This window comes from Suricata suricatta, chromosome 16, assembly GCF_006229205.1.
Source record: "Suricata suricatta isolate VVHF042 chromosome 16, meerkat_22Aug2017_6uvM2_HiC, whole genome shotgun sequence".
In the NCBI taxonomy this organism is placed as follows: Eukaryota; Metazoa; Chordata; class Mammalia; order Carnivora; family Herpestidae; genus Suricata; species Suricata suricatta.
The window spans coordinates 904,349-921,028 of NC_043715.1; the positions used below are offsets into that span (position 1 = coordinate 904,349).

Sequence of the window (16,680 nt, forward strand, 5' to 3'; positions counted from 1 at the left end):
GGCCCCTGGACGCCGCGCCCCGCTGACCCCCAGGCCCGGCCGTCGACCCCTCGGCCACCACACCCTCCGGGCCCACCGGCTCCGGCCCCCTGGGAGCCGGACACTGCTGCTGCTGCTTCTCTCCAAAAGAAAATGGAACCGACACAAACTGCATCAACGCAACCTCCTCAGCAACCTGGCGGCGCCCCCGCCTTGACCTCGAGCTCCGCAGAGACCTCCCGCTGAGCTTCAGCCAGCAGGGCGCCGTGGCCGTGGCCCGCGTGCCCGGCTCTGCCCGCCACCCTCATGCACGCCCATCCTCCTGTCTCTGTGACTTTGACACACTTTCTCTTTAATGAAAAAAATCTAATTGTTCAGTGGCTTATATTTTCGGTGAAGAATTTTGGGGGGTTTTGTGGAACAGAACTACTCAGAAATGGACACAGAAAACGGGGTTTTGTCCCCGTCCCCATTAAAAAGGGAAACAGGAAATCGTCATTTTATCGCTGGAGGTCTGAGCCACCGTGACACAGAAGCCACCCCGGGGGCGTGTGGCCAATGTGATGAAGACGGTAAAAAAGATTTCAATTTCCAACTCAAGAAACATATTTTGGTTTCAGATTTTTTTTTTTCGTTTTAATGTCAGACTCTTCGGCTTTAAGTAGAAATCCAAAAAGTTTTTTAAAAACGGGAAGCAAGCGTACCTGTCAACTACCTTGCCAGCTAGCCAGCCAAGGACGCCGACACACCTCTGCTCCGAAGGAGATCCAAAAAGCAAACACAAAAAGTCAAACCCCAAAATGTTTTCGTCTCTGCCAAAGTATCTTCCCCACGGTGTGACCCGCTCCTGGATTTGTTCGTCTGTCATCCTGTCCTCTCGCCTTGATTCTGTGTTTGGGGGCGGGGGGCAGGGGGCGCCACCGACAAGAAGCGACGTGTTTCTCTTCCTCGACGGCAGAGCCTCCGCGTGGACACCCGTGGGGGGCACCCCCGTCTGTCCGCACGCCCTCTGCGAATTTTCATCACATCACACGTTTTCCACTTGTGAGAAAGCACTAACGTGTCCTTCCCAGGAGAGAAAAATTCCGAAACAAAACTGTGACAATCTTTTGGGTTGATTCTTGACTGCTTTTCGAAGCATCAGGAGACAGCAACTGGGCCTTCTGACTCCTGCTTCTCCGTTTCTCCTCCGCTACCTCTCCCCCGCCCCACGCGGCCGCCTGGAACCCGCCGCACCTGCTCCCCTCTTCACACCGTTGCAGAAATAGAAGAAAAACTACAGACAAGAAGCGTCTGCCCTCAGCGCACCTGCCAGAGGCTCAGTCGGCTGTACGCACCCCTGCGTTCCTGCCCAGCTGCTCCTGGGGGCGGTGGTCTCTCCCGCCCCAGCCCAGCCCTGTCCCCTCCCCCCACTTGGCCGCCCCCATGATCTCAAGGAGGTAATGAAGGAGCAAGGCACGCCTCTCGGGTACTCAGCGGGAGGACAAACAGCAGACGCGGCCCACGATCTGGCATTTTCCTGCATCGCTGTGAGAAATCCCAGGACTGGAGTGCAATACAGGGAGTGACCAGCTACTGAAATGGGGGTTCCTGGGGGCCCCGCCCAGAGGCAAGAAGTCGGTGGTGTAATACGTTAATGTGAATGTATATAGTCCTTGCAGAGGTCCAAATAATGATGTTCGTGGTGATGATAATAAAGAAGGGATGTTTGCCAAATAAACGAGAAGCCACGGAAGCATAGAAAGTTTAGGAAATAGGTGTTCGAGGAAATCGGAGCCGTGTTCCGGCGGGGAGCCGCGGGGTTGTTTGCTGTGAGTTGGTCAGATTGTACGGATCTGTCGTCCCGTACCGACAGGCCGGGTGCCGCCCCGCACCCCGCCTCGCAGCAGAACCCAGTTCCCAAAGTCGAGACAGACCCATCTTATCTGCCAGAAATTTCCCCAGGCTCCAGCCACGGGTCTGTGAGCCTCTCAGAGGTTTGCTTTCGTGGGTTTCAGAAAAGCAAGGACGAGTCTGGGATCTGGGCTCTCGCTGAGGCCGTGGAAGGCTGCCGTAGGTGTCCAGGCTTCCGACTTTCTCTGGCGGGCGTCAGGCCGCTTACAGCTGGTTTCGGACATGCGCCGTGGAGGCCAGGGCTCCGGCCCCTGTCCCTGAGGTTGTGCTGCTGAGTGGCTGCATCTGTCTTGGGTGCACGGGGCTCTGGGTGAGCAGACCAAAGGCCCTGAGGACTCGCGGCCCTGACGTCAGGACTGGGCTGAGGCTGCTGGGCTGAGGTGGGCACGGAGGTGCCAGCCTGTTGGCCTCCCCTCACAAGGTCCCCCTTTGGGGACAAGCAGACACATCAGAGAAAGCATGCTGGCCAGCCGGTGGCGCCACAGCCACAGCGCAGGCTGAGGGGCCCAGATGGGCAGCCCCTCCCACCCTAGCTGTTGGGGAGACGTCAGTCACTCTCCAGCGTCTTCCCAGTGCGGCTCCCAGCCCCGTATCCCACACATCGGGAAGCCATGCTCACGGGCTGCAGCAGCCTGGCCTGGGGGCTAAGCACAGGCTGCCCGATGGACCCCTGCAGGCTGAGAGCATCCCGGGATGGGGGACTGAAGCCAGGTGGGGTAGGGGGCTTGCAGCGGGGAAGCTGAGGCCTGCAGCCAGCGGGTGGGGGGGGGCCCTGGAAAGTGCCCTGTTGGCAAATGCTCGGTAGCTCCTCCCTCTCAGGGGGGCCTGAGGCAGAGAGGGGCTCCCTCTCGGCCTTAGGAGCGGGAGTTCCTGTGCTCAGGCCCCATTCAGCCAAAGACCTCACAGTGGAACCAAACGCGGATGGATGGCTTTGGGGGAGGGGGAGGGCAGGTGGAGGGTCCACATCAGGAGCCGGACTGGCAGCAGAGCACGGGGTGGGCGCCTGCCTCTCTCAGGCGGAGGGGCCCCCACGGGCACATAGAGCCTCCTGCTCTCCGCTCAGAGGCCCTCCTTCCCTGCCACCGCCCGAGCTGATGAGCCACAGCCCAGCGGTGCCCCGTGCGAGGGGCTCCCTCCCACCAGCCCCCCGGGCTAGACACGCAGGTGGCCCAGCAGCCCAGGGAGACTCGGCCGCTCCTAGGGCCCCCTCCCCACCCCCCGGATCCAACCAGAGCAGCACCTCTGCCGTTCTGAGGCCCCAGGAAGGCGGAGTGAGGCCGGCAGGCCAGGTGGCAGCCCGGGCTCCCCGGTCCACAGAGCCAAGCCACATATGCCAGATAGGGGGTGAGGGGACAATGGAATGGACGCTGGTACCTAGACCCTCTCTTCCACCCCCAGTGTGACCCTGCGGCCTTTCCCACCCCCTCCTCCATCTGCTTCCCATCCTAGGACATGTCGCCGTCCCCAGGTGATGTCGGGGGGTGACAGTGCCTCCTCCCATGTGTAAACAGGTGAGCACCCCCCAGACTCCATCTAAATGGAGGGTCCCATCCCCACAGCTCACCGGGACCAAAGGAGGCGGTGGGGGTCCAGGGGGGGTCAGGGCCATAGGGCAAGAGGAGCTAGACGCCCAGGCAACAGGCTTCCCTGGGGGCCCCCAGGCGGGGCCCCTCATCAGAGCCCCTCGAGGTTCAGTGGCAGGAGACGGAGAGGAGAGGGGCCAGGAGGTGTTGGGTTTGATTTCATCCCAGTGACAGTGGTGGAGAGGGATCGGGACAGGCCCCAACTTTCTCCTATCTGCTGGTTTTCCCAAGTGTGTCCGCAAATGACAGGACAGCTCCTCCACTGTTCCCACCCGCCTTCACTGTTCCCGCCTCGCCTTCACTGTTCCCGCCTCGCCTTCACTGTTCCCGCCTACTCTAGCCAGCATGTCTGCATTATTCTGCCCATCCCCCCAATCAACCTACAATTGTTTCATGATTCTTTTCTTTCATCAACTCACTCTTCCGACCAATCCAGTCGTCTGGCCATCCATCCATCCACCCATCTACCCGCCCCCATCCACACATCCATCCACCCGTCTCCCAATCCATCCTTCACCCACTCCTGCACCCACTTACTCACCCATTCAGTCAAATACCCACCCGCCCATGTGTCCATCCATTACTCTCTCCCAGCTGTCACTTGAACCCACCCTCCCCAATTCATACTTTCACTTAATCACCACCTGTCTCTCCACCATTCACCCCTATACACGCCACACATGGATCTGTCTTCTCCAATCGAACCTACACAGCCAGGCCTCAGTCCATCTGCCCTGGGCACCCCTCTGTCCACCGAACCCAGAGCAGCATCACCACGTCCCTCAGTGTTCTAAAGCTACAGGGCACTTGGATCTCCCCGTGACCTTAACTGCCCTAAAGGAACCTGCCTGTGGGCACAGCCGGCCTCCCCCAGCGCCTCATTGGTCCAGGCCTGCTCCAGGGACAGCTAACGTGCTGCAGGCAGTGTGAGTAGATTGGACCAACGTCGCAGCAATAGCTTTGGCCAGTCTGGGCCCGCCTGGCAAGTGTGGTGGCCATGGGCCAGGAGTGCTCATTGGGAGGTGGCCCACACACCTGCTCAGGGGCCCTGTGACCAAGGCCACCAGTCAGGGTGAGCACATTCCCTGGCAAGACCCCAGCATTGTGGGGCAGGCTGCCCTCTCCTGTCCTTGTCTCTGGGGGTCACCGCCTAGAGGAGGTGTGCTCAGGAGAGGGGAGGCGGGGAGAAAGCACCCAGCGCTCCTGGGGCTCAGGTTCTCCCCAGGTGCCTGTGGCTTGCCTGCCCTCTCCCGCCTTCCATCCTGGGGGGACAGACCCGGACAGCGGAACTTGGTTGATTGGGGGGGTGTTCTCTGGACACTAGAGGCTCAACCCCCGCCCCCGGTCCCCATGCCACAAGGGGCATTTTCCAACGTGAGACCGGGACCCCACCCGGTGGTCCTGCTGTCAAGGCTGCAGGAGAAAGCAGCACAAGGAGCTGGGCTGGGGGCGCCGTGACCCCTGCACCCCCAGAGAGGGCCAGCGTCTGCGCAGCACCGATCTGCTCCCACCAGTTCCAGAAAACTCCATCGTGCATGCTTTCTATTCCTTTGGTTCCCGTTCTGCTAGCCCCTGGAGTGCCACCCTGAGGACCCCCGCAGCAGTAATGCATCCGGACACAAACTGGAGCTTCTTACATATGGGAACAGAGGCGGGGGCGCCTTTGCTGTCCCCCTGGACACACCGGCCTCCACGGGCCGGGGCACGGCCACCCACAGCCTCCTGGGGACTGGACGGATTTTCCTCTTCTTTTTTAACTCCCCAAAAGGAGTTGGACCAAATGTTGGTGCATTTTCCTGTAACGGGTTTTCCTCAGCACCGCGGGGCCCGTGGCATGCCGTCCCCGCCGCGTGTCCCCTGATGTGCTTTGTCTGACCTGGGTACTGCAAGACGTCACGACTCAGGTCACGTCCGTTATCCGTGTCTGCAATAAAGCAACATTTGCCATCACGGGGCTGTGCCTCCCCTTGGCTCCGGTGTTTACTCACCAGGCGTGTGCCGGGGTCGAGCGCCAGAGGCCAGGCCCTGCCCTGTGGGGGGAACAAATGGGCGGCCTGAGTTGGGGTGTGGACGGGAGTGGACCTCCTGGTGGGGTTCACCCACAGCCTCCCGTGTTCTTGCCAAGTGGGGTGAAATTTCAAAGGCTGTGTCCTCTAGATGATCTGGATGACCTTGGACCCCAGGTAACACCCATGGCTTCAGGGACCCCAAACCCCACTGCCCGTGGCAGTGCTAGACACCTCCCATGAGACCCTAAGGGTGGACACCGAGGGAGAGGACACCTCAGCCCCCAGGAGCCCAGGGGTCAAAGCCATGGTGTCCTGGCCCCCAGGTCAGGTCCTTGCCGGACTCGGACACCCAGGACTGTGCTCCTGGATTGCTGGCAGCCCCTGGGAGGCAGGGCTGTTATTAATACTCGAGCCCAGGCTTGGGACATGATGTATTTTGAAAGGCGTCATTGGAAAGGCCAGCATGGGGGCAAGCCTGTCTCCACGCCAGGCGGCTGGCGGGAACCCCAGCCGGTCCTGGTGTGTCAGCGGTTTCAGCGAGAGCTGGGTGACAGCGTTTTTCCATTGCAGAGACCGGAGCTCAGAGGGAGGCTGGCTGGGGGCCCGGCCTGAGTCCAGCCGGCTCTTGGCTTGGACACGGCCACTGTGGTGCTCTGCCTCCCACGTGGAGGTGAAGGAAGGGGCCTGGGACCTGCAGGTGGGAGGGGACCTGACTGCCTCGAGTTACAGGAGAAAGATGGGCAGGGGCCACACTTCGTCCTCCCCCAGCCAGCTTTGGGCGGGGGCCCCGTCCTCGGCACAGACACGGATGCTGCCCTTGAGGCACCCTGGCCTGGGGAGACCTGGAGAAGTGTACTCTACAGACGGAGGGGAAGGCCTGGTGCCATGGCCACAGGGGAAAGGAGGAGCAATCAGGAAGGCTTCCTGGAAACAGCGTTGCAGTAGCAACAAGGCCCCCTGGAGTCTTGTCCATGTAAGTGCACGTGGCTGTGTGGAGCCTGGAACAGAGGGGGTGTGGCGGGCCAGGTGCTGGCCCTTGCAGAGGTGTGGCAGCTGGGCGGCTAGTGCACGTGAGCCACAGCAGGTCTCACATCCCCCAGGCCTACAGACTGCCCTGGAAGTAGGAGAGCGGAGCCAGGTGAGGGAGGGAAGGGAGCTCGGGCCCCGGGGGCAGGGGCCCGCCGCGTCAGAGCGCAGGAGCTGCAGCCACAAGTGACCCCCACCCCCAGCTGTCCCTGCTCGAGGGCCACACTGACCGGCTCCCTGGGAAGAGACCCCAGTTGGTCCAGCGTGGACCTCCCGGCTAAGGCCTGGAGGGGGCTCTGGGCTGGAGTGGGCAAACGTGCCCAGAGGCACCCCCCATGAACACAGCACAAAGTCAGAAAACACGAAGCAGGAGCTCCGCCTGGCCGAGCCAGGCTGAGGCCAGAGCAGCCTCTGGTGAGGACCGATGGAGAGCGAGCACCTGGGGACAAAGGCCCACGGCTGCCCTCCAGGGGCGAGATTGAGAAGTGTGCAGAGGCGCACAGAAGCCGGAGACTCGACCAGCAGCCTCCAGGGTCCATCCCAGATCCGGCCAGGGTTTGTGGCCTCGTGTGAGTGGCCCCACTTACGAGCTGGCCCAGAGCGGTGTGTCCGTGGGGAACCCAGACCTCTGCCCTGTGACACACACCCTGCCCTCCTCGCTCTAGGTCTCTCGCTGGGCCCGCGGGCCACGCCATCCTCCACCCCAGCTCTGCCTGACCAGTCCCCGTAGGCCGGCCCCAACACTGCCTCCCCCAGGAAGCACCCCTTCTATATGCTGTCCTTCCCGTGGCCTGGGACTCTGAGCAGGTGCAGTGAGCGTGGAGCTCGTGGCTGTCTCCAGCGCCAGTGTCCTGGGGGCCTGCCTGGGTGAAGAAGGGGCTGGCCCAGAGCTGGAGCCGACGGCCCTCTAGTGGGAGCAGCTGGCCTGGGGAGGGGCTTAAAACCCTGGGTGGCTGAGGGCAGGTGCTAGCGTGGAGGTGAGCGAGGAGGCCTGGCCGCCTGCCCCTTGACCCGCCCATGTGGCCCATCCTCAGCCACACTCTCTTCCCACCCCCGACCCAGGCCTGGCTGCAAAGGGCTTCCTCGGACCCTGAGGCCCAGGGCTGGGGGGCCTGGAGCAGGGCTGAGAAGCCCCTTCCAGAGCCAGGGGGTGGGGGCGGGAAGGAGGAGGAGCCAGGGGAAGCAGAGGATGATCCGGAAGATGCAGGCTTCCCGCTGTCTCTCCTGGAGGGGGAGAACCTGGCCGAGTCCCCGGAACCTGACCAGGTAACACCACGTGGGGCCCTGCCAGCACCTGGACTCAACGGGACCGATGGCTACAGCTCCGACCTCTCCCAGGCCACGGTCCCCCTGCCTGGAAGAGGGTAGTGGGGCTGCCCACCGCTGCAAGGCTGTCCGCATGGCCTCCCCGGTCCCGTTCCAGGACCCCCAGCCTGTCCCTGAGGAGCCAGTGACGCTGTGGACAGGCACGGTCAGGCCTGCTCCCCCCTCTACCCTCCCTCAAGAGGAGCCTAGGGGCCATCCTGCCTCAGGGCTCAATCTGGGATCCTGCTGGCAGGAGCTGGAGGCCATCAAACTGCGGCTGTGGGCTATGGAGCAGGCCCAAGGACGGGAGCCGCCCGGGGTGCGGGGCCAGGCCGGGGACGAGGAGGGGGCTGAGGCCCCACTGGCCAGGCAGCTGCTGAGCCCCGAGGCAGGTAGGAGCCAGTAGGCCAGGCCGGCCCCTTCCGTGGTTGTGGGGGGAGGGGGGTGCCACCAGTCCTGGTGCGCGCGGCTCTGAGTGTCCTCTCTGTAATCCGGGCGGGCCCCAGCTGCAGCGGGCACAGTGCCAGCTCACAGGCATGGGGGGTCTCTGCGTCGGGCCTGCCAGAGGCCCTTCTAGAATAGCCCCAAGGGGTGGCCCTCTTCCCGCAAGCAGAGAGGAATAAGCCACAAATGTGAGGCACGTGCCAGGAACCCCCCTCCTGAGGCCCCCCTCTCTGTAGGCTGCACCTGCCCTGGGCCCCCCGTGGAGCAGGTGGAGTCAGACCACAGATCCATCTACGTGGGGAATGTGAGTCAGGGAAGGGGCACGATGGGGCCCCTGCGGTGGGCCCTCGGGGCCCGCCCCCCCCCTCCTGGCCCTGGGGCTAGAGGAAGAGACCCAGGGCCAGGAGGGGAGAAGCCAGGGACACCTGGGCCCTGCGGCCTCGCACTCTGCTTTCCCAGCATGACCCGGGGTTCAGGGTTCTCACCTGAAATCTCCAGTGGGCCAATTATTGGCAACAGATTCCGCTTTTAAAAGCCACATGCTCTCGGGACAGGCCCAATAAACCTGGGGCTTTGCCTAACACGTGGCGAAGTCCACCCCCAACAGAGGTGGGGGATGGAGACCTCTGCTACTACCCCCACCCGGGGCCCAGTCGCCCAAGAAGATGTGCTGTGGGAGCCCCCACAGCAGGGCCCACCCTGTGGCAGGTGGACTACGGGGGCACGGCTGAGGAGCTAGAAGCCTACTTCAACCCCTGCGGGGAGGTCCACCGGGTCACCATCCTCTGTGACAAGTTCTCTGGACACCCCAAGGGGTCAGTGCCGGGCAGGCCATGGGGGTGGGGGGGGCTCGGGGAGGAGGCCCCAGGGTGGCCCTCACCCGCCCAGTCCGCCCACCCCAGCTACGCCTACATCGAGTTTGCTGCGGAGAGCGCCGCCCAGGCCGCAGTGGAGCTGGACCAAAGCATCTTCCGGGGCCGAGTCATCAAGGTGCGTCCCCTACGAGTCGGTTCTGAGCTTCTCCGCGTTAAGCCGTTGATCCCTGAGGAGCCAGGGAACGCAGGCGCAGGGAAGCTGGGACACAAAGCTGCCCCAGCCGACCCTGCCCCAGCCCCCAGGTATCTCTGGGAACGTCTCTGGGCCACGGGCAGGGTAAGGGTGCCTCTGGACTGGATGGGGCCTTGGGAGGCTCCCTTCCCCAGCTGGACCCTTGGAAGATGTTGGGTTGACGGGGGCTGGGCAGTTGAGGCCTAAGTGGTACTTTTGAGAAGGGTGGGAGGAGACAGGTTAGGGTCTGAGGCCCCTAGCTCCATGCCCAGGAGCTGCGGGTTTGTAATTACCGGTTCGAGGGCTGGAGGGCACTGGAGCCTGTGCACACCTGCCTAGGAGCCTGCAGCTGAGAAACCCAAGGTTTCCTGGAGGCAGCATTAGCCCTGGGCTCTGCCCTGGGCTGGATTTCCGCTGCGCTGGGGAGACGGGTTCAAGGACAGGGTGGTCTCAGACTCAGCCTGTGGTTCCAGGTGCTGCCCAAAAGGACCAACTTGCCGGGGATCAGCTCTACGGACCGCGGGGGCTTCCGAGGACAACCAGGCACCAGAGGACCGTTCCCCCGCAGCAGCCTCCAGGGCGGGGCCCGCTTCAGACCTCGAGGGCGGAACCGGTGGGCGTGGTGCGAGGGCGGTGGGCGGGGCCCGGGAGGGGCCTGTGGGCGGGGCCGGGAATGCGGTGGGCGGGGCCGAGCTCACCTTCCCTTCTCTCCATGCAGGGGCCGTGGAAGGTTCTCACCTTGGTATTCGCCGTATTGAAGGGAGGACCCGATTTTGAGAGTGGGGCTGGGGTGGGTCAAGAGTAAGCGGTCGTGCACTGGGCGGGACCATTTGTTCAGCGCAGAGTAACGGCCCTGTCCCCTTCACCCTCCAGGGCCTCCCACGGCGGCCCAGACCCCGCAGCCGAAGCCAAAAGGCCAGAAGTCCCGCAGGAAGCAGGGCACGGGGATGGGGGCTGCGCCCGGCACGGGTGCCGCTAGGGGCTTTGGAAGGCATGGGCAAAGCTTCCGGCAGGTGGCGCTGAGTCGGCTCAGGGGTCTCTAAGTCCTTTTAAAGAAAATTAGAAATGTGTCTTAATGGTAAAGCATAAATTAAATTTGAATAGTTTTTAAGAGCACACAACTGGCCTCCTCTTTACTCGCCTCCTTCTCAGGTGCAGGCCGCTGGAGAAAGGCCGGTGATGGTCCGAGGCTGGCCTCTGTCCCAACTCACCGCCCCATAGCCTGCTCCGTGCCACCGGGCAGCTGCAGCTGCGTCTCCACCCCAGGTCCGGTGGCCTCCCGGGTGGGCCCCCCACAGCGGGTGGCAGACACCTGAGGCACCGAGGGAGGGCACGCACCTTGGATGCCTGGCACGGACCCGGGGTTTCCCATGCTGGGCGCTGGACTGCGGCCCCTCTGAGCAGACACCCGCCCACACCCTGCTCTGGAAGGTGGGGTGTGTTTCCTTCCCTCTGCAGGACTGGGAAAGCAGACACACTTGGTTCTGCCTTGAACTGCCAAAGAACCCCTCCGGGACCCCTCAAGCCTTGTTGTGTTTACCTATCAATCCCGTAAGCCAGGGACAGAGCTACTGCCCACGGGAGGAGCGGGGTAGGCCACCCACGTCTCTGGCTGCCTCACGTCAGGTTCACACTTCCCCTGTGAGCTGGGGTCAAATCTGGCCCTTGGATGGGGCGAGTAATGTGCCCCTAAAAAGGTATGTCCACCTCCTAATTTCCAGAACCCATGAATGTGACCTTATTTGGAATAAGGGTCTTTGCAGATGAGAAGTTAAAGATGTCCAGACCATTCTAGATCACCTGGGAGGGGCCTAAATCCAAGGAGACACACGCAGAGACAGTGTGGAGACGGAGGCAGAGCTGGAGTGAGGTGTTCCTAGGCTGAGGGAACCCAGCGATCGCTGGCAGCCAGGGGCTGGAGGCGCAGGCCGGACCCTCCCTGGGAGCCTCCAGGAGTTGGCCCTGCTGACCCTGAGTTCGGACTCTGGCCTCCGGACCGGGAGGGAGGACATTTCTCTGCTCTTTCTCCCCCCACCCGGCCCCCATGAGAAGGTAGGTAGGAGGGGGTGGGTGTCAGGCCAGAGCCCGCCCAGAGGACGGCCTGGGTCACTTGCTGTCAGGAGGGCGCAGAGGAGGGATGCCAACCCGCACATGGCTCCCTGGGCTGAAGTGCACGTAGCAGCGTGCAGAGGACACCAGCTCCCGCCTGCTCGGCCCCCAGGGGCGTCCCCCTCCTCGGCCAGGGGACGTGCCACCGTCCCGACGCGCTCCATCATGCGCATGCGGGCTTTTCTGCGCGGTCTCGCTGGCATCCTTCTACCCATGGCCGGCTCCTTCTCGGAAGGGTTTCCCTGACCCCTCTGTGTGGCCGCCCCGAGAAGACAGTGGGCCCAGGAGCCGCCGTTTCCCATGGATCTCAGGCCCAGGCAGACCCTGGTGCAAGGAGGATGGTGAGCACTCCAGACATGGCAGCCGCGCAGGCTGCGAGGGCTCTGAGTGGCGAGCCATGGAGCGGACGGGAGGACAGAGACCACCACCTCAGCAGTGTCTGAGGGCTGACTGGGAGCCGCACCTGCTGGGGCCCAGCGCTAGGGCTGCGGGACAGGCAGGCAGGCGGCCCACAAGGAGGCTGGCCTCTGGGTAGAGATGCAGAAAGACGGTATGAAGCTGCCACAGGAGAGTTCTATTGGCAGCGCGTTACTTCTGACCCTTGGTTTTCTCAGACTTCAAGTGGGGATGCTGCTTAACAGCGTGGGTGAAAACTCGTGAGTGTAAAGTGCGTGCAGGGGTGGGTGTGGCTGCATCCAGCAGAAATGTCAAAAAGCAGTGGCTTCAACAAGATGGTTTATTTTCCTCTACAAAACGCTGACTCTAAGTAGGCCAGGCCTATGTCAATAAAACCACGTCCCTTCCAGCTTTCTGCTCTCCGTCCTTAGGAGATGAATCTTTTCCTCATGCTCTCAAGATGGCTGCCTTAGCTCTAGCCATCACATCCATGTTGCAGGCAGGAAGAGAGAAAAGCTAGCTGAACTCCCCTTCAAAGCATCCTTCCCGCAAGCCCCTCCCAACACCGCCCACTCACATCCCCTAACTACCTACCCTTGTGTGTAAGGGACAGAAGGAACTATCTTCTGTCCAGCCAACTGTCTCCAGTAACACTGGGGCAGGAGCAACTACGGCAGCTACGCCAGGCGCTCAGAGCAGCGGCTGCCCCCGCCCCTTCCAGCCCCCCCTGCAGCATCGGTGTTTTTAATACATGCGAACGGGTTCTTTCCCTCTCCTCCTGTAATTGAGAAAGGAATCCCACGGTCCTTAGAAGGGGGGGCTCCCCTCCGGGACCCAGCCCGGGGCTAACGGCCTCCTCCGCTCCCCAGGGGCTCTGGCTGCCTTGCTCCTCGTCTGACCCCTTCTCTGGAGCCACTGAGGAGGGAGGAAGGGACCACGGCCGCCTCAGGGCACCGACAACAGTGGGGCTCAGACCCAGCAGGTCCTCGCTGCCAGATAACAGGGTGCCGGAGCCTGGGCTGCCTGAGCCCAGAAGGCACGGTCACCTGGGTCACAGTCAACCCGTCAACCGTTAGGACGGTCACTTGGACTTGAGCGAGCAGGCCTGCGGGGAAGCCCAAGGCAGGAATCCGATCCGGTTGGGTCCTCCTCACAAGTACCCTCCTCCCAGCACGCAAGGTGGCGAGCAGAGGCTCCGCCCACCCAACCTGGCCCTCAACCATCAGGAACCGCCTCTCGCTCCCCCAGTACAGGCACTCGGAGGTGGTGCCTGCTCCGTGTTCAGAAAGCAGGCGGCAGCTGAGCGCTCTCCAGGGGCCTCTCTGGGCATGGCCCTGGACACAGCAGGCCAGCCCCTGCAGACCACCCCACCCAGTCAGCCACTGGAGCCGGCCAAGAGCCCCTCCTGTCTCTGCTACCCCGCCGCCAGAGCCCCTGCAGGGCCCCCTCACCCCCTCTCCCTGCCCGTCACCCTGCTCTGGCCCCTGACCTGTGCTGACACAAGGAAAACGCCACACGTGATCTCCGAAGACCTTTAGTCTCCACGCCCCGTGCCCGAGGCCTGGCCCCCAGCCGCGGGGACACTCAGGAACGGGCACGGGGCACAGGGTGATAAATGCCCATCCGGACAACGGCTCACGTAGACAACGAGGGTCTTCCAGAGACGGCCGCTGAGCCCTTGCTCAGCACACCTGTGGCATCAGAGAGGCCACCATGCTATCGAAGGCCCTGCAAAGACAACGGGCCGGTTTGGAGAAGCAGACCAGGCTCTGCATCCCCAGAATCGGGGAGTCCCTCCCCAAAGTGCGGTAAACCCAGCCTCCTGCCTCTTCATGCCCCGAGGTCCTGCCCGGCCGGGCCTCTGGGAAGGGGTGCAGGGCCGCGGTGCAGCCTCCCCAGGATAGCCAGCGGCGGTCCCTGCCCTGCGGTCCCTGCCCTGCGCAGCCCTGAGGGAAGATGCCGCAGGAAGGGCTTGGCTTGGGTCACCTGCCGGCTCCTAGGAGCCCTGGGAACCGGGTCTGGGAAGGTCAGGAGTGCCCAGGAGCAGATCTGGAATGTGCGCGTGGATGCTTCTTTATAAAGCACCTTGGTGACGTCCCGACATCACGTCTGCGTCGACTGAGAGCTATCGACCCAATCTCCTCGGCCCCCAGTTCAACGTCAAAGACAAAGCCTTTGTGCGTGGGCCCCGTGGAGGCGCCCAGGGCTTACTGGGCACAGGCGGGGGGCCGCGAGGGCAGGGCCCGGGCCCCAGGCTGCGCGTCGGAAGCCATGTGACGGTGACGGGAAAAGCCTTGGTCGGAGGGCGAGGCAGGCCCCACGCGGCGCGCTCACCTGGACTGAATGCGGTCCCCAGGGTTGTAGAAAGGGTTGCACATCACGTCCGTGTAGGAACTGTGCAGCTTCCGGAACATCTGAGACAAGCATCCGCGGCGTGAGTTCACGTGAATGCACCGCTGCTGCCGAAACTCTGGCTTCCCAGCGTTTGGAAACCAGGTGGAAAAGAGCGAGCGCAGGAGCCCAGGCACGCCGCCCCCGCCCCCAACTTACACTGCGGATCTCATTGTCCCGAAGCGCCGTGTTGGAGGAGTCCACCACCATGACGAACTTCACCTTGGAGTTGGTCACGTAGCCATAGCTACACAGCTGGTTAGGGAACACGCTTTGCAGAAACTGACAGCATGAAGCGTGGCGCCACCGCCGACGGCGTGCGAGGGGAAGGTGGGCTGTGCGCATCCCTCGGCCCCAAAGCCACTTGGGAAAACTATGACAGCCTAGCATCAGGAAGGGCCCCGGGTGGGGACTGTCCCACAACACCCGGATAGGACCGCACAGGCCATGCCAGGGGGCAGCGTGCTTCCCCGGGGTGGCTTCTGGGGGTTACAGGAGAAGCAAAGGGGCAGGCAGCGATCGGAGCTCGGGGGCCCGGCTGCCCAGATCCTGGGGCACCTCAACTTCGTTCTCAGTCACGTCCTGGCCCAGCAGAGCTAACTGCAAAACCTGAGGGCCAAGAACCAGGCGGACCCCACCGAAGGCACCCCCAGCTCCCGGGCCACTTCCTCTGGGAGGGACAGGGGCTCCCGGCAGGTGTCATGGAGGGCAAGCCATAGCACTGCCCACGGAACCATCTCTGAGCTCCAGAGAGTCCGTGCCATTTGTCCCGAGGGGCTGGTCAAGATTTCACAGTGACCTGCTGACAATCCAGCACTGCCGTCCTTGCTCTGGGGCACTGGCCCCGCCGAGACAGCACGGAGTCCTCACAGGCACAGCACAGGGGGCCTCCGGGTTCTTCCGGAGACCAGACAAGGGACAGGTGCAGACTGCCACGGCCCCAGGAAATTCATGCCCCGTTTGCTTTTCCCACGTACCCTCCTAATTAAGGTAACAAAAAGTGTGAGGTCATAATTAGCTCCAGGCTTCCCTAATTCTCTGCAGGTTGAGAGCGCTCTCTGTCCAAGCGATGTCCTTCGAGACCACCTGAGCCTACGGGACACCTGGACGCCGGAGGCCGAGTCCGCAGATGGCCGCGGACGAGGACCCGCGGGCGGGAAGGATACACCTTGTAGTCCTCCGTGGGGTAGAGCAGGCCCAGGTAGAGCTCCCGCTGGTCCACCAAGGCCTTGCCCATCGCGGAGATCTTCTCGTCCACCACGTCCAGGGACGTGTGCACCATGTAATGGAACGTCAGCTCGTTCTCTGTGGGAACGCTGCGGATGTAAAGGGGGTAATTCTGCAAGAGAGGATGTCGGCAGCTGGAGTGCCGAGGCCGGCCCTGCGTGCCCGGGCTCTGAGGACAAGGCCGCGGGGAAGCAGGTTCTCATTCTGTAAAACCTACTGTGGACCTCTCTGAGCTGCGGTGGGCACCGCCTTCAGGGAGCCCCGTCTAACCTGAGGTTTACCTGCCGCCTGCACGGGGCATCATCATGGCGGGGGGGAGGGGGGGCGGGCAGAAAACCTGGGCCTGAGCACAGCCTGACTGCAAACACTGACCTTCTGTGCGGGAGTCCTAGCCTGTGCTCCACCCCCAGCCCGGGACACGGCTGTTTGTTTCCTCTTCCCCTTGGGGGAGGCACTCAGGTGCCCTCCTGCTAACGGCTGTCAAGGCTCAGCCCAAACCCTCCTTCATCTCTGCATGGCCAATTCTCACCATTCTAACCCCAGGGGTTAATGGGGTCTTCCCAGGGCTCCCACAGGCCACAATTCACCGGTTCTGTCCTGCTCTTGGCGCTGCACAGATATAACAGACACAATGCTCTCTCTATCCTAATGGGATTAACCTCTAGTGAAGAGCAGTCAGCAAACCCACCATTGGATAACACGTCATCTGCTAAGACAGAAGTCTGCATTTGAAAAACTTCCCTGAGGTCACCATCTAAGCCTGATCTTATGAAAACACAGAAGAATACAGGATGAAACCATGCGGCCGGCCACTCAGCTGGCTTAGGACTCGAAAACAGCCTTCTGGAGGAAGGAAATCTAAGGTGACCAGTGTAAGAAGCCGGCAGTGGGAAAGAGGGAGGAGCGCTCCAAGTGCAAAGGCCCAGAGGTGAGAAAGCTGCAAGGCGATTCCGTTGGGTTGGGGCGGTTTGGGAGAGGGGCATGAAGCCACCATTCGGACTTTATCCGAAGACCACGAGAAGGCTCTGGACAGACGGGGGTAGGGGCGTGACGCGATCCGGTCAGCTTCGGAAACAGCGCCATGGCTGCAGCGCGGAGGGAAGGCCGGGAGCGGTCGGGTGGGCGACGGGGCGGCAGCCAGGCCCGCGGACCGACCGGCGGGCCGAAGCCGGGTCCCGGGCCGAGCTCGCCCGGGGCTGCCACTCCCGCGGCGGCGCACCCGGGCCGGGGCGGCGCCTCTCCCCGCACCGCCCCCACCACACCCCGGCGCC

The 16,680-nt window shown here is 62.8% G+C and overlaps 3 protein-coding genes across 4 annotated transcripts in view; 2 read left to right on the forward strand and 1 right to left on the reverse strand.

Annotated features, from left to right (window-relative positions):
• CBFA2T3 (CBFA2/RUNX1 partner transcriptional co-repressor 3) overlaps positions 1-5,409 on the forward strand; it is an 80,267-nt gene extending 74,858 nt beyond the window's left edge. The window contains exons 12-14 of the mRNA XM_029926086.1: positions 34-260; positions 1,977-2,031; positions 4,068-5,409. Of these exons, the coding sequence (XP_029781946.1) occupies positions 34-260; positions 1,977-2,031; positions 4,068-4,249 (464 nt within the window). The 3' untranslated portion in view covers positions 4,250-5,409. The remainder of the gene's footprint in view (positions 1-33; positions 261-1,976; positions 2,032-4,067) is intronic.
• Positions 5,410-7,507: 2,098 nt separating this feature from the next.
• PABPN1L (PABPN1 like, cytoplasmic) lies at positions 7,508-10,383 on the forward strand. 2 transcript variants are annotated; one of them, XM_029926177.1, is made up of 7 exons: positions 7,508-7,756; positions 8,049-8,187; positions 8,476-8,543; positions 8,948-9,054; positions 9,142-9,229; positions 9,760-9,899; positions 10,005-10,383. In XM_029926177.1, exons 1-7 carry the CDS (start codon positions 7,508-7,510, stop codon positions 10,042-10,044), a joined length of 831 nt encoding a protein of 276 aa, XP_029782037.1. In that variant the 3' UTR covers positions 10,045-10,383. The 2 variants fall into 2 exon arrangements, with proteins under 2 accessions (XP_029782037.1, XP_029782038.1); XM_029926178.1 differs by lacking the exon at positions 9,142-9,229.
• Positions 10,384-13,309: 2,926 nt separating this feature from the next.
• Positions 13,310-15,554, reverse strand: TRAPPC2L (trafficking protein particle complex 2 like). Its single transcript, XM_029925012.1, has 4 exons — positions 15,349-15,554; positions 14,342-14,429; positions 14,126-14,205; positions 13,310-13,519 (listed from the first exon to the last, which is right to left on the reverse strand). The coding sequence occupies exons 1-4, from the start codon at positions 15,462-15,464 to the stop codon at positions 13,474-13,476; spliced, it is 330 nt and encodes a 109-aa protein (XP_029780872.1). The 5' UTR covers positions 15,465-15,554; the 3' UTR covers positions 13,310-13,473.
• Positions 15,555-16,680: the final 1,126 nt, after the last annotated feature.